Below are 15,376 nucleotides of genomic sequence, written 5' to 3' on the forward strand. Positions count from 1 at the left end.
TCATATTGTCTTCCTGCTCCCTCTTTTTACTCCTCCAAGTCGTTTCCAGCCTCCCTACCCTTTCTTTGGGCTTTTGACACACTCAGGACAAAGGGGGTGTAAGGCAGAAGGATGAGAGCTGAAAAGAGAAACGTTGGTCTGCTGTGGTCAAAGAGTGGGACAAGGGGCAGGAAGTACTCCTGGGGTCTGTGCATCCCCACCAGAGTCAAGAAAGCCGACTAGATTAGAGATTGTGTTTTGATAGACCGGGTTTCTAAAGGCAGAGAGCCGAGAGACTGCTGAGAGGTGTCGCTGCTGCAGCAGCAGCTCAATCGCCCCGCATAAGATGACCAGAGAGCTGGTAAGAAATCCCCTTTTGGAAGACCACCGTGTTTGGAAAACAGGTTATTTCTCTATCTGACTTCCTATGAGGCAGAGGCAATAAAACTAACATGGATGCAACTATTAATAGTAGTAATAAGTCAGAAAGACAAATACTGTATCACTTAGATGTGGGATCTAAAATATGACATAAATGAACTTGTCTATGAAACAGAATCATGGACACAGAGAACAGACTGGTGATTGCCAAGGAGGGGAGTAGGGCAAGGATTGGGAGTTTAAGATTAGCAGATGCTAATTGGTATATATAGAATGGATAAACAACAAAGTCCTGCTGTATAGCACAACAAACTATTCAATATCCTGTGATAAACCATAAGGGGATGTACGTGTGTGTGAGACAGTAACCTCACCACCACCAATAGGAGGCTGCTCTTTGCCCTTTTCCTTACCTTTTCCACCATCCATAGAGCTAGTGCATTAAGAGCCAGTGGGGAGTGGGAGTGTTGACCACTGCCTCCTTCCCTTTCTAAGCAGAGAGTATCACATCCAGCACGCACTGTGCGTGTGTTGAGGGGTGGAGACCTTTGAATCACATGACTGAAAAATTTGATTGTTTGAATAATGCAAAGTGACTTAAAAGTTATAGAACTGCACTGAGAGTCCTCTTCCAGTGTGAAACTGTATTCAATAAAACACAGCAGGCAGTTACTGGAAAAACGGAACCACTCTACTATTCGTTATCTCAACAAGGTGATACTTCAGTTGGTTACTTCAGCATTATGAAAGGCTGAATGTGAAGCATGCCCTCTATACTGGTGGAAGGGATAGGTTGTGAACAAAGGAGCAGAGACAGAGCATGGGACTCACCTTTAAGGCAAGGTTCTGGGGTCCACTAATGATCCCCCGACGAGGTCAATTCTCAGGCCCTGACCCGTTAGACCAGTGAGGGAAGTAGGTGGTGTTACTATCATGGGGGACGGGCAGAACACCCCTCCTCAGCACTCTTTTGCCCTCCTAACTTTTCTAAATGGTTAAACCTGATTTAATGCACTCATGAATTTGACAAGTATTGTTTCTGAAAGTAAAGTTTCAAAAATTAACACTGTATCTAACCAAATGCTCACAGCGACCCCTTCCCCACAAAGGACACTGAAGGAGCATCTTCTGATGTCCTGTACACCAAGCATATGGGGCTGCAAACTTTATTTGGGTGGTAGACTCCTTTGGAAACCTGATTTTAAAAAAAGCATTTACTAGACCCCTAGAAAACTATACATGCACACAATTTTGCCTTGGATTTAAGGATTTTTGGCCCTACAAGGTTTTTGACTGCTAGTGACCAAAATATTGATTTGTTTTGCAAAAATTAGAATTGTTTAGATGGAATACTTTTATTTAGCAAAAAAAAAAAAAAAAAACAAACAAACACCTTACTAATTCAGATTATCTTCTATTCCATGTTGTCTAGACTATAATTTGCAAGTCACAAGTGCAAGAGTTGGTTATTTTTGATGCTAAACAAAGGGACAAAATTCAGAAGAGCAGCAGCCAATTGAAAAGGAAAAACTAGCAAATGAACCAGAATAAAAGATTTTATTGTGTTCCATACATTCACAGGTCACTTCCAGATTTAGCAGTAACACTCCAGTGCTCTGATACTGTGCACTCTTCAGCTCGGACCATGCCGGAAAGCTGTAGCTGTCTCCTTTCAGTCTAGATACCATTCTTAGCAGTGCAGCCTGGCAACCAACAGCTAATTGTGGCAGAATTCACTCCCGTTTTCTCAGAGAGTTAAAGGATTGATACTTTCCATTCCATTCCAAGAGATGACCAAACACTGTACAGTACAGAGTTCCTTCCCTCACTCTTTTTTATCTTGTTATGGACTGCTATCCCTTACATTTAGTTTTGAGAAGTATACGTTTATCTAGCAAACCTCTGTACAGACCAGCTAAATAACTAAGGCAGAGTCGTGAAAACATAGCTCTTGTTTCTTTGGCCAGAATTCACCCCTGACCTTCAGCCCCTGCCACAGATATGCAAGTACTTGGTTCTCACTGAGTGTGCCTGGCTGACACAAACTCATGTGCCCCACAGTAAAACCTCTTCAAAACTTTGGCGTAAGCCATGGGGGGCAGGGTCACACTTTATTGCATGTGGCCTGCCACAGCCTCAGAAGATTCAGTAGATGAGTGATCACCAGGTTCCACTGTCCCTTGGCTTAGAGGTGCTCACTTGATTCTCTGAGGAGGCTGACACAAGAATCTCTTCACCACAAATGACTGCTTCCATTGCCACAAATCAGTTTGAAATCACCATCCCTTTCTACTGAGATTTTTAAAGTGCAACATAGTGTTTTCTATCAGGCACTGAAGAGCAAAAAGGTTTTTCTTTTCTATAATATACATTTTCTTTACTCTTGGTGTTTGTAATATGCCTGCAATTAGAAGCAGCAAACACGAACAAAACACGGGCAGAAGGCACAGGATGAGGAGCAGTATGCAAAGTTTACTATTACTCTTACAGGGACACCAAACCAAACCAGGCCCCAAGCCCATTCTGTTAACAGTCTCCTCTGTTCCAGTCAGTCCTTCAAAGCTGAAACCACATTTACTAACCCCTGTATCCCAGGTAAGCAGGCCTGTACCAGAACCAAGTAGCCATCATGTTACACCAGAAAATCTAAGTGATCTGAAAGACAACTCATTACAAATGCTTAATGTTTTCCTCTGAGAATACCATCAAGTCTACTAATGCAAACCCAGAATAGTACTGCCATTCAATTTAGCAGACTGCTACATAGTCTATATGGAATAAAAATTAACCACAAAAATACCTTAGAAAAGATTTTTTCTCCCCCTTGTGGACACTTTTAAGATATTATGGAATTCTCAATCATTATATTCAAACTGCAACCAACATTTGTTAATACTATTTTTTAATTCTTTCTTAAAAGGGAAAAAAGGGTAAATTTTTGATTTTGAAATACTGACAGGATCCTCCAAAGTTAAATATTAACATCTTTTCACCTCTCTTACGAGAACTTTACTGTAAACATACATTATCACAGAATGAACTATTCAATATGTTACAAAATGTTATCCTGAAAGAAAACAAATCTCTTCTGAACCCAGATTCTTCATCCACAAAAGTTTAATGACTAAAATAACACCACAGAATGAACAAATGTTTTATTGGCATGTTCATTGTTGTAAACAGCATCTGGCATGAAAAAGTTTTACCAAAACCTTTTTATTGATTTTTATAAATTAGATGGCATTTTCAAAATTGACGTAGAATTGTGTTCACTGAATAGCTGTATTTAGCAAACTTGCTGATTCTAACAGACTCTGCAATGAAATCATGGTGACCGTATTAGCCTGTGCCATGACCTGACTTCCTAGCAAGTTTTATTCAACACGATGTTAAGACGTTTCCCCAAAGTTAAGCTACATGTAACTACGTGTCAACTCCAAAAATTAAACTGGGACTTACAAGGTTTTAGAAGATTCAAACTTGAAGTTAAACTTCAAAAATAAATGTACAAAAGGAAAAAAACTGAAGCCACTGAACAGAAAAACCTCATTAACAAGGGCAAACACAATCGCATGGGACCCAGTGCTGAGGAACCTCACCGAGGGTTACGTTTACATAGACTGCTATACCTCTCAATGTACACAAATGTACATCATGAATGATACGTAAAAGGAATAACCATGGGAAATAGCTGAACTGCAATTATGATAACTCAATAGGATCAATTTTATTTACATGCTGAATGAACGAGTGAAACAAATTCTCTACATCCATAACTTACGTACAATCAGTTATAATTACAACATTGCAGCAATCTGAGCTGCCACCTGCTGGGAGCGGTCTAGGGAAATGTTTTGATGTTCCAGAATAATGTTCTTAATACTTTGCCAAAAATGAAAAAAATAAAAACACAACTTCACGATTCTTTACTGGGTTATGGCTGGTTCTAAGATTTTCTTTCTTCAGCTCCTGTTTTTGCTGCTTTCCAAGAGTCAACACACGTTGCATTTACTTCTGAATTGTCAATGAGGTAATGTGTGTATCAGTGAAATAAACAGAAAATTCATTCATTCATGGCCTTTGCACAGCTTTTATTATTAAGCTATGAGCATCCTGTTTGAGGCTGGTTTTACTAGCGGCTATGTGCACATCTGTCCGCAAGAAAAGAAGTTTACTCATTCCCCTTCCCACTTTTCTAGTAGCAGGTTTCACTTTCTGGTTTTTTTGCACATCCCTTTTCACTTTACAGTACATTTGACTATAGTGCACAACATGATTCCAAGTCAAAACAGTGGCCCACTGGGCACTGAGCTTCTGATTGGTGAAGGGCCATCCAATCAGTGCTGGTGTCACTGGGTTACCCCCTAACCATGTCCGGCCATCATGGCACTACACAGTAGCAGTGAACCGTCTAATTAAAACCAAAATCCCCCAGGGAAAATGCTACACTAGCAGAGTCAGTCTTGAGTTAGATCTTTATTTGGTGCTCCATCCAGATAAATTTTTAGTGCTTTCTCTTTCCGAGGTGAGTATGTTACACGATGTCCTGTTTTCTGGAGTCGACTGCTTTCTTTTTTCATCAGTTCATTTCTTTGCTCATCTGTCAACTCCATTAATTCTTCTGTTCTATCCCTACATTTAAAATATTAATGACACATTAGACCAGTATAGCCATCTGCCTCTTTTAATTTATGTTTAAAAGCTATAATGCTCCTCAATGAGAAAATAAAATCTGACTGTCACCACTTAAGTTATATAACTTAAACTAAGATGTCCTAGATTTCTAATGTGTTATGTTAACACAGCACTCACTTCTAAAAATGGCATAGAATAATTTCCATGTTACTATTAGTATAATAATGGCTATCATTTATTGAACATCTATTTATAACAGCCATTGGGCCAGTTTTTTAAAATGCAGTATTTCAAATTCTCATAAAATCCTACAAGGCTGACGTTACTGATGCCATTTTACAGATGAGGACCTAGGTAAATGAATAACAAAGCTGAATGTGAATACATATCTGTCGGGCTCCTATGACTACTCTTTCTCCTCTCTCTCTATATAACTACAGATCCAGTAGCCACTACCCATGTGTGTCTACTGAAGTATGTATGATCCAAATTGAGATGGGTGGCAAGTGTTATAAACACATAATATTTCTAAGACTACAAGGAAAATAATGCAAAATATCTTAGAAATGATTTTTATGTTTTTACATGTCATAATGATATTTTGGATATAGTTTAGAAATACTTATTAAAATAATGTTACCTTTCTACATTTAAAAATGTGGCTAACTAGAAATTTTAAAATGCAATATATGGCTTGTATTGTATTTCTGCTGGTCAGGGCTATTCTATATTGTAACAATCATAAAGCTGTTTATGAAAAATAAGATGTACAACAAAAATGTGGTATCATTAGAAACATTGGGAATGTTACCTATAAAATATGACTGCACCATCATCACAGATATAAAGAGGCCAGACATTCAGGGTAGAAACTTTGGGATTCCAGTCCAAATCCTGATGAATATCAAGGACAGAAATATCACAGGGAAAAGTTCCTCTACCCTAAGGAAAAAACAATGAATGAATGTCACTGTTGGCCATGTTTACTTAGCACTAGTACCCAGATTTAAACACTCTTAGGGTCTTACCTTGGCAAACTCAATATCTTCTAAAGGAATTCCACTGATTTCATAAAGCTGTTAAGAGGAAACATTTTACATGAGTTCACCTAAAAACTAAGTTTGCTGAAACAAGTAATTTTCCTTTCACCTTGTGAACACAGAAATAGTTTTGATTTTTTTTCCAAAGTAACTTAAGTTTGATATAAAATTTTTTGAAAGCAGGTAGTAGAACTGTCTCTCCCGTCCACCTGCAAGTACCATGTCTCAAAATATCAATTTAGTTGGCACTCACTTTGTAGGGTCTCTCTTATGCAACACAGAGAAAAATGTATGTTAGTTCATTTTGTTTTAAAACGAGTTTACCTTCTCTCGCAACTCATCAACACTACTGCTTTCCAACACAACCTCCTGGAAGGGATCCAACTTCATCTCTGAAGGCCTCCACCGTCTTGACAAAACTGCAAGTTGTGACATGGATTTCATCTTCTCCACCCCTAAGAATATTCAAGAATAGGCCATCATTCTATTTACCCCTAAAGATTCATAATATGCCTTTTCTTATATTGCCTCGAAAACTAAAAGATTTCCTTCAAGCATTATTCTTAAAAAGTAGGCATAAAAGAAACCAGTTATCCCAAGGAGTTTTTCAGAATAAAATACCCTCTCTCCCCTCCAGTCTCAGAAGAGAATTTGTAACCCCGCAAGCTCTTCTTCCACCAGGACTCCTAATTTCACTCTCTTGTGAGTCTTGTTGGACACTGCTCGCCCAACTACTCTCATCTTTGGACCTCTAATCTTTGCTCCTCTGTTGGCTCCTACCATCCCACAATCTGAAATCATAATCAAACAGCCTTCATTTTATCTTCTTTTTTCACTCAAGCTATTATTAATCTTTCTCTTTTACTCCCAAACTTGCTGATTCTTCAAAACCCAGCTCAACTGTCACCTTTCTCTTTGATGTACACAAGAGCCAATTGCACTGATGTGTTTCTTAGCACCTATGATTTTGGGAATTACAGGTTTGTAGTTCTGGTTCTCCCATACACTGTGCATCTCGAGGGCAACCACTGGTCTTTATTTACTGTTGCAGCACCATGGGTCAGAATGTCTGGCAAATTACAGGCCAATGTTTCTTAGATTTAATCATATGACTTAAATCTTACTCAAGCACTTTGATGCTAAAATATATACTGAAATGATACTGATGCAAGGATCCACCATCCAGTGACATATTCTGGCTAATTCATCTCCGCCAATATATATTCCTTCCTAACAAGGGTGACGTCTATGTCCTTCATCTCTTCTTGGCCTACCCAGACACAGATACTCAGAGAATGAATAACTGGTAACACACATTGCTTTTCTAGGTCACTGTTACATGGTTATATGGGTTGAACTGTGTCCCCCACCAAAACATGTTGAACTCCTGAACTTCAGTACCTCAGAGTGTGACCTTATTTGGAATTTACAACAGTAATCAAGCTAAATGAGGTCAATTGAGGTGTACTAATCCAATATGACTAGTGTCCTTATAATATGGGAAACCAGGACCCAGATAGGAACTCCTCCATGGAGCACGCAGTGTGAAGATGAAGGCAGAGATCAGAACATTGTCAAGGCATCTATCTACAAGCCAAGGAACATGAGACTGCTGACAAACCACCACGAGGAGAGAGGCATGGAGCAGACTCTCCCTCACAGCCAACAGGAGGAACTAACCCTGACAACATCTTGATCTCAGATGGCCAGCCTCCAAAACTGTGAGAAAATAAATTTCTGTTGTTTAAGCCACCCAGTCTGCGGTACTCTGTGATAGCCTAGAAAACTAGTATTGTTATTGTTCTCAAAATTTCTGAAAAATTAATAGCACATCCTCAAAGCAAATAAGCCAAAATGAAAAGATACTAAAAAATAAACATGGCTAAGAAACTTTTACTTTCAATAAAAAGTACTAAAAATGCAACTTTGAAACTGCAACTTCCCTGAAAAGAGACTGAAAAACAAACACGGCTAAGAAATTTTTACTTTCAGTAAAAAGTACTAAAAATACAACTGTACAACTGCAACTTCCCTGAAAGGAGGAATTCATATTCTTAAAATTAGAGAAAAGAAGAAATATTTAAAAGGCAAATGGGGCCCGGAGAAAAGATACAAGCAGCTCATTATTTGAGAAAAGCTACAGGCTTCTATTATTTCTAGAGAACTTCTGATATTTCTCCACAAAAATAATGATAATACCATCAAGAACTTCAAGGAAAACCTCCCAGTTGCTGGAAATATTAATATCTTCTTCATAAATATGATAATCCAAAAAGACAGTGCCAGGATTCTTCCATGTTTTTTTCCTTAGACGAAACCTACAAGTGTGATAAGATATTTTAAACTATGATACTCTGAAATTCTTAACTTAAAAAAAGCAACATGAATCTGACATCAAGGAAAAATGAAATGTTCAAACACAAAAGTCAAATGGTTATTCATTAAAATTTTGGGAAAATACAATGAAATGATTTCAAGACATCAAATTGAGTGTCCTGCAGAGGAAGCTCAGACCAATTCCTAAACAATTTGGTGAGTTCTAACATATTAATCTACAGTACAAAATTCTGAATGGTACAGGAATTTAAAATTCTTCGTTTTAGAAAATTATACTAATCCATGTCAATTGACCACACTGTCTTTCTTCAAACTGCGATGACACTGTAATTTTACTTTACCTGTCAATACTGAGCTCTAAACCACACTGCTCCCTGAGTTGAGGAATTAACTCCTCTTTTGATTGCCGTACAGTCATTCCTTTAGCAAAAACAGCATCTAGCAGAAACTTGCATGGCTAGGAATGTAAAGATAAACAATTACACCCTGAATTACACATTAAAATGAGGATCAACAGAACATTTTATTTGTACTTTATAGTGTGACAATTACTGGGACTGGGTTTAGGAGTCTGTCTTCCTAGATTTAAATCTTGGCTCCATTACTTACTAACTCTGTTATCGTGAGCAAGTTTACTTAACATTTCTGTGCCTCAGTTGTCTCATCTGTAAACTGGGGACAGTATCTTCCTCAGAGTCATTGTGAAGATTAGATATGATAACACATTCATATTTCTCTTCTTATAGTACAATGATCATCACTTTTATAGAGTAAAATGAGGGAAATGAATACTAATTTTTCAAATACATCCATTAATTGTCTCAAAAGAGATACAGAATCCACAAACCCCAAACTCAAAGATAAGTCAAAATGAGTGTAATGAATCACACGTAAGGGATATAACTGATGCCTAATAAAATATTTGTTGAACAAATGAAGGCATTTTATGAAAACATTACCCGCTTATTTGCTATTTTTCACATCTGTCTAGGTCTTCATTGAGATGTTATAAATGTCTTAAAAATAGCATCTTTGTCTTATTCTTCTGGGTATTTACCACCATTTTAAATATCACAGGAACTAAGATATTTTATTACTCCCCTAGAACATAGTCTGTTTAGATTCTTAATACACCATTTAAGAGCAATATGAACTTGGGCATGTTACTTAACTTCTCTGCGCCTCTGTTTCTTAACCTATATAGTGAGAATAATAGTACTTTTATAATAGAGTTAACTGATGAGGATTAAAGGAGTTAATATTTGTAAGCACTCAGAGAACAAAGAGGCACTAAACATAACGCTAGTTAAAAAATGACTCTCTGAACTAAAAAAAGTATACACTCCACAGGTCAGCTGCCATCTTTCTGTATCATTATACAATCATTCCCAGAAAATAAGCACAAACAAATCCACTTTTAAAAAGCAGAAAATGTATGCCGTTCCAGTATTTGTAGCAACACTTTAGATCAGGGGGATGACAAAAATGGTCTGAGGGCCACGATCTGGTGCCTGTTTTTCTGAGTGACATTTTACTGCAAGGAAGTCACTACTGTTGGCTTATGTATTGCCTATGTCTGTTTCTGTGCTATAATGGCAGCACAGAGTAGTTGCAACAGACATAGTATGGCCTGCACAACTGAAACATTCCCTAAAAAGAAATATTCCTCCTGTGTGTTGTGCTGTGCTTAGCTGATCAGTCGTGTCTGACTCTTTGCAACCCCTTAGACTGTAACCTGCCAGGCTCCTCTGTCCATGGGGATTCTCCAGGCAAAAACACTGGAGTGGGTTGCCATGCCCTCCTCCAGGGGATCTTCACAACCCAGGGATCAAACCCAGGTCTCCCACATTGCAGGTGGGTTCTTTACCGTTTGAGCCACAGGGAAAGCCCTTTCCTTCTTTAGAGAGACAAAAAGAAATGTCTAGTAATAATAAATCTGTACACTGCATGTTTTTAATAACTACCCAAAGTGACCTTACATTGCTTGTAAGGATGTTACTTACCTCTTGTTCATTGACTAGAAGCTGGTACACTTTAACTCTGTATTCTCCTTTTTTAAGTGCTCTTCCCAGTCTAATTGTAATCTATAAATTAAACACACTTTTTAAAAGATGTACTGTCTCAGTAGAATAAACTACCCTTTCTCACCCCAACTGTTTAGGATTCTCCCCCCAATTCTCTAGATTCTGGGCTGTTTGAGAACAGGTATATCTTTTACCTCTGATTCACCAATGCCTAGAATAGTAACTGACACACAGTTAACATTTAACAAATGTTTGTTAGATGAATGGAGAAAACAGTAACAAAAAAACCCAATAATCAGTAAATAATCCTTTTAGGGTATCTATTTCACCTTACTTGGAAGTAGTATAAGATGTTCCCAAATCTATCATTTAAAACAGACTCTAATTATTCAGAATTATTTTTTATCAACCTTATTGTCATCTGAAAACGATGAAAGTGTCTCATTCAGCCGGACGCTCTCAAACTCTTGATTGCTGGCGTACACGCGAAAGACCTTGAAGTGAGAGGACAAAACTCCAACAAAGGGCTCTAAGTGTTGTTTGAAAGTGGCCAGAGTAATTCTTTTGTCAACATGCACCATCAACCCTAAGCACACAGACACACACAAAAAAACAGAAACAAAAATGTAAAAGAAACCTCCTAAGAGTAGAAATAGAGCAGACTATAGATTGCCAACCACACTGTGAGCAGGAGAGAGCACCCCTTTTCAGTTATTTGACTTTCAGCTAACGTACTACATTCAATGGACATGGACACAGAGCATATGCTATGTATAATCCGACAGCTTTAAATATTCTGAGATGTTTGCTTACTCATTTTGGTCACTAATTTAAAAATCAAACTTTCAGGAACTTTTTTCAAATCCATACATTTCTAGGCCTACACAGCAGCAGGGCAGGCTCCGGCTGCGTTTCACCCCTGCCTCTTCTGCGTCCTTACTGGCTGTCAAGGCACAGAGCAAGTCACCAGCCTACGTACCTGCATTTTGTCATTTGAAAAATGGAGATAATAACAGTACTGATCTCATAGTATCTTACTGTCAATTCAGTGAGGTTAATAAGTTAAGCATGCTTTTAGAATAGTTTCATAATAGTAATAACCTCAAAATCTAATTTTTTAGATTTACTAATAAATTAGTAAATCTAGTTCTGGGATTTCTACTAAAAATGTCAAGACTAGCATACAAAGATGTCTGTCTTATCCTGTGGTTGGCTGGACTATAACAGAAACACCTACATGGATCAGAAACTCCCAACCTCCTCTAAGCTTCAATTTAAGCTCTCTTTGCATTATAATATGGACTTCCCTGGTGGCTCAGATGGTAAAGTGTCTGCCTACTACGCAGAAGACCCGGGTTCAATCCCTGGGTTGGGAAGATCTCCTGGAGAAGGAAATTGCAACCCACTCCAGTATTCTTGCCTGGAAAATTCCATGGACAGAGGAGCCTGGTAGGCTACAGTCCATGAGGTCACAAAGAGTCAGACGACTGAGCGACTTCGCTTTCACTTTCTTTTGCATTATAATAGGATTATCTTTGATGTGCTTTCATTTTTCTAATGCTTATTATTTTAATGTTTGTCCTTTATTTTATAAGCCACTCATGATGATACTTTTGGAATATACTCTTGACAATACTTCTGGAATATATTTCTTACGCTGATCTTCATATTCTATTAAAGAGTAAAAACATCACTAGTTATCTCTTTCTTTTATAAGACAGTGCCAAATGCAAAAGCTGCCATAGAGTCTCAGGCTCATGCAGCCCTAAGGCTCTCTGTAGGGCAGACCACAAGTTTTCTGTGAAATTTACATGAAAGGTCAAGGATGAAACCTTTATATAGTCTCGGTTTCCATTTCCAAGTCATCCCAACTAGGACTGATGAATTTTTCTGAATGGATTTTTCAAATAATGTCTATTTACTACTTCCCCAGTTATAAAATACTGGTTCACTAGAGAAAATGTGATAAGTATGAATTAGCAGAAAACATACAGTGATGAACTTTATTTACTGTATATACCTTCTGAGGCAGTATATCTTTTACTTTGTTTAAAATGTCTATTTCTAAGCTTTAAGGAATGTCCCTACATATTAGCAATCTAGCTTTTGGCAAAGAAACCTCTATTTATTAACCAGAGAGGGGTTAAATTTCTTGAGAACGGAGTAATGAAAAAACTTCTTGATTAGAAATGAGCAGCGTATGGCTGGATTTCAGTTTTGCCACATTGGTCTGATAAATGGCTATAGGTACTTATCCAATCTCTGAGCCTTAGTTTCCTCATGGGATTATTACCCAGTCTCATTGACTATTGTTCAACAAATGTAGTACATTCTAAGGCATTACTCAAACAAAAGCTATCACTGCCATTTTGGTTTCTCTCGTAACTCCTAGTAATGCTGTATCACAGAAAGACATGAATGTTCGTTGGTTATTGATATAGTCCAATATGGTGATTAGAACCAAGTGTTCTGGAGTTAGATGGCCTGGCTGGAATGAAGTTCTTGTTCCCCTTCACATATTAGATTTGTGACTTTGACTAATTTCTCTGAACTTCAGTGATCTCTATTATAAAAAAGATAACAATCTTTACATCTCATAATGTGTTTTTAGGTCAATACATGCAAAATGCTTAACACAGCACTGACAAAGTGTTAACTGATGAGCTATAATCATTTAGTGGTTTTACAGAACACCATCATATCAATTTTCCTATCTATGCCTTCATACAGAAGAGTTCAGTCTCTTCACAGCTGCAACGTTACAGTGCCCTCAAAAGCTTTCTTTTCTCATTCTTTTATGTATTTCTTGAAAGAGGCGGTAACCAAAATTGTACAAAGAAGTTTCAGTGCAAATACATGACCATTTTTATTTCTCTGGTCTTCCTATTTATACCCTACCGCCTGCAGATTACAACTAGGTCACACTGGGACAGTATTTTCAAAGAGGTCTATAAGTACTCCCTGAAATAATTCCTGGATTATAACTAACTGCTTCAGGACCATCATTTTAAGTGTTATTGGTTATTACCTAAATGAATTGCCTATACAGTGCAGGGCATACCACTCTTCAGGTATCAAATTCTCCATTTACCCATTCTACCTTGCCATTTCATCATTCTAAAGAATCTGTATTGTTACTTGTCATCCACATTTCCCAAGCACCTACTTTCAGATCCCTGTGTAACCTGACGAAGCAGTCGTAGTACCAACTCCTGAAACACCTGGCTGCTGGCTATCACCCCCATTCCCTGTCCCCTAAGCCAGTTTGTTAAACATGGAAAGACACTTTGCAGGGTTTTCACCTTTTCTTCTCAAACAACCTTCTGTATAGCTTCTGAACACTTAAGATGATTTCTCTTCATCACATGTTTTACTATATCCATGAATGCTAGTAAATTAGCCCACAATGTATTTCTAAAAAGGTTAAAATGGTCAGCAGGCTCCTTTGCAAAGATTCCATTAACCGTTTTAAGATGGAAATGAGACCCTTCAAACTATAATTCTAAATATCCCCACTGAATCCTTCCTACAGTTGAATGTAGTCAAATTTCCAGTACATCATTCAAAAACAAACTCCTTGAAAGAAATTTCTAACCTTTTCCCAAAGAGAAGCTATTTTTAATTTCTGCAGTGCTCTTGAAGGGTTGAGAATGATAAGAAAGCAGTGTAGGTACTAGCTATCTTTACTGTGATGTGAGAAAAGAAACAGTGGTTAGCAGTGAGAAGGCGGAGAAATGAGTACCAGGCTTGCAACTGGGATACTTGAATCTGATCCCAGCAGTGTGACCTACTAACTGTGTGACCTCAGGCAAATTATTTAACCTGTATGAGCCAGTTTCTTCATCTGTGAGTTATGTTTAACAATATCAATTTCACACAGCTGCTGAGAACTAAATAAAATAACATGTTAATGAGAGCTGTAAGAAAAGAAAAAAAAAAACCCATGAAAATTTAAATAAAGTATTACTATAATAGAGTTTCTCTGTCTCCATTTTAATCTACCAATCCACATTTTCCCACTTGAGTTTCTGTAAGACATAGGTATGGATGTCAAATAATTATGCTGTTTTTGAACCTACTTAAAAACAAAAACTTATGTATTTTTACTACTGATTTCATAATTTCTATCACTTCCTTTTAAAAGATCCAATTTTGAGACTATAAGCATCATAGCATTTAACTAATATAGTGGTTTTTCCGTGCACCTTCTCCCCATGAGATGAAGCATAATGCTGCACTTTAATCATCCCTACTTCTAACAAATACATAGGGCCTAGTTACAGCTTATATTCAGGAAATAATAGTTGTGAAGGTATACAAATGGAGAGATGAAGAGTGGGACTCTCTTACAAAGTAATAGGAGCAAGTGCATTCATACCAGAGCTTTAACCTTTAGTAATGGTCCCACTAGTTACTAGCCATATATGTATTTTTGGGAAAGTCATTCACCCTCTATGAGTTTCAGCTTTCTCATCAGAGGATATCAATGTCTATTTTATTAATCTCAGAGAAGCTTCAAATGAGAACAAAGAAGTGTCTTGAAAACTAAAATATAAAAATATAAGGGGTAATATTAATATTTGCCTTTCAGACTAATGCAAAGTATTTAGGTTTTCAGATATTTCCCTTTTATACTTGAAGAAATATTTTGTATCTTGCACCTGTTTGTCCTGCTAATTCTCTGGCTGGTTTTAGTTTGATATTTTATGAATTCTTTTATTGAGTCTCATACAATGTTATGTTTTTGTTGTTGTTTGTCCAAGTGCCCAAATCACTTCCATTCTGAGATTATACAATTCAGCACTTCTAGTTTATATGCCTGAGGCTTCCTTCAAAGAAATGTGGGGGAAAAGGTCCTTTTCTTTCTCTGACTTTCCCAGTTAGTTATGCACTTTTTAGGGCGTGTAGGAATGGTGTACCTTGGAGTAGGTGATGGAGGAAAGGGAAGGAATGCACAAATTAAAAATTTTTCTAGGCACC

At 37.5% G+C, this 15,376-nt stretch overlaps 1 protein-coding gene and 1 non-coding gene across 5 annotated transcripts in view; one reads left to right on the forward strand and one right to left on the reverse strand.

The window, feature by feature from the left end:
- Window positions 1-4,430: 4,430 nt before the first annotated feature.
- Window positions 4,431-15,376, reverse strand: part of USP47 (ubiquitin specific peptidase 47) — a 100,098-nt gene continuing 89,152 nt past the window's right edge. For all 4 annotated transcript variants that reach the window (XM_043902951.1, XM_043902947.1, XM_043902939.1 and 1 more), the window contains 8 exons: window positions 10,807-10,982; window positions 10,376-10,456; window positions 8,714-8,829; window positions 8,235-8,353; window positions 6,360-6,490; window positions 6,024-6,071; window positions 5,807-5,937; window positions 4,431-4,992 (listed from right to left, as the gene is read on the reverse strand). In XM_043902951.1, the coding sequence (XP_043758886.1) occupies window positions 4,818-4,992; window positions 5,807-5,937; window positions 6,024-6,071; window positions 6,360-6,490; window positions 8,235-8,353; window positions 8,714-8,829; window positions 10,376-10,456; window positions 10,807-10,982 (977 nt within the window). In that variant the 3' untranslated portion in view covers window positions 4,431-4,817. The remainder of the gene's footprint in view (window positions 4,993-5,806; window positions 5,938-6,023; window positions 6,072-6,359; window positions 6,491-8,234; window positions 8,354-8,713; window positions 8,830-10,375; window positions 10,457-10,806; window positions 10,983-15,376) is intronic.
- On the forward strand, window positions 11,701-11,772 carry TRNAS-ACU. Its single transcript has one exon. It is a non-coding gene; the product is annotated as a tRNA-Ser (tRNA).

The sequence above is a fragment of the Cervus elaphus genome, chromosome 1 (genome assembly GCF_910594005.1).
Source record: "Cervus elaphus chromosome 1, mCerEla1.1, whole genome shotgun sequence".
Classification (NCBI taxonomy): domain Eukaryota; kingdom Metazoa; phylum Chordata; class Mammalia; order Artiodactyla; family Cervidae; genus Cervus; species Cervus elaphus.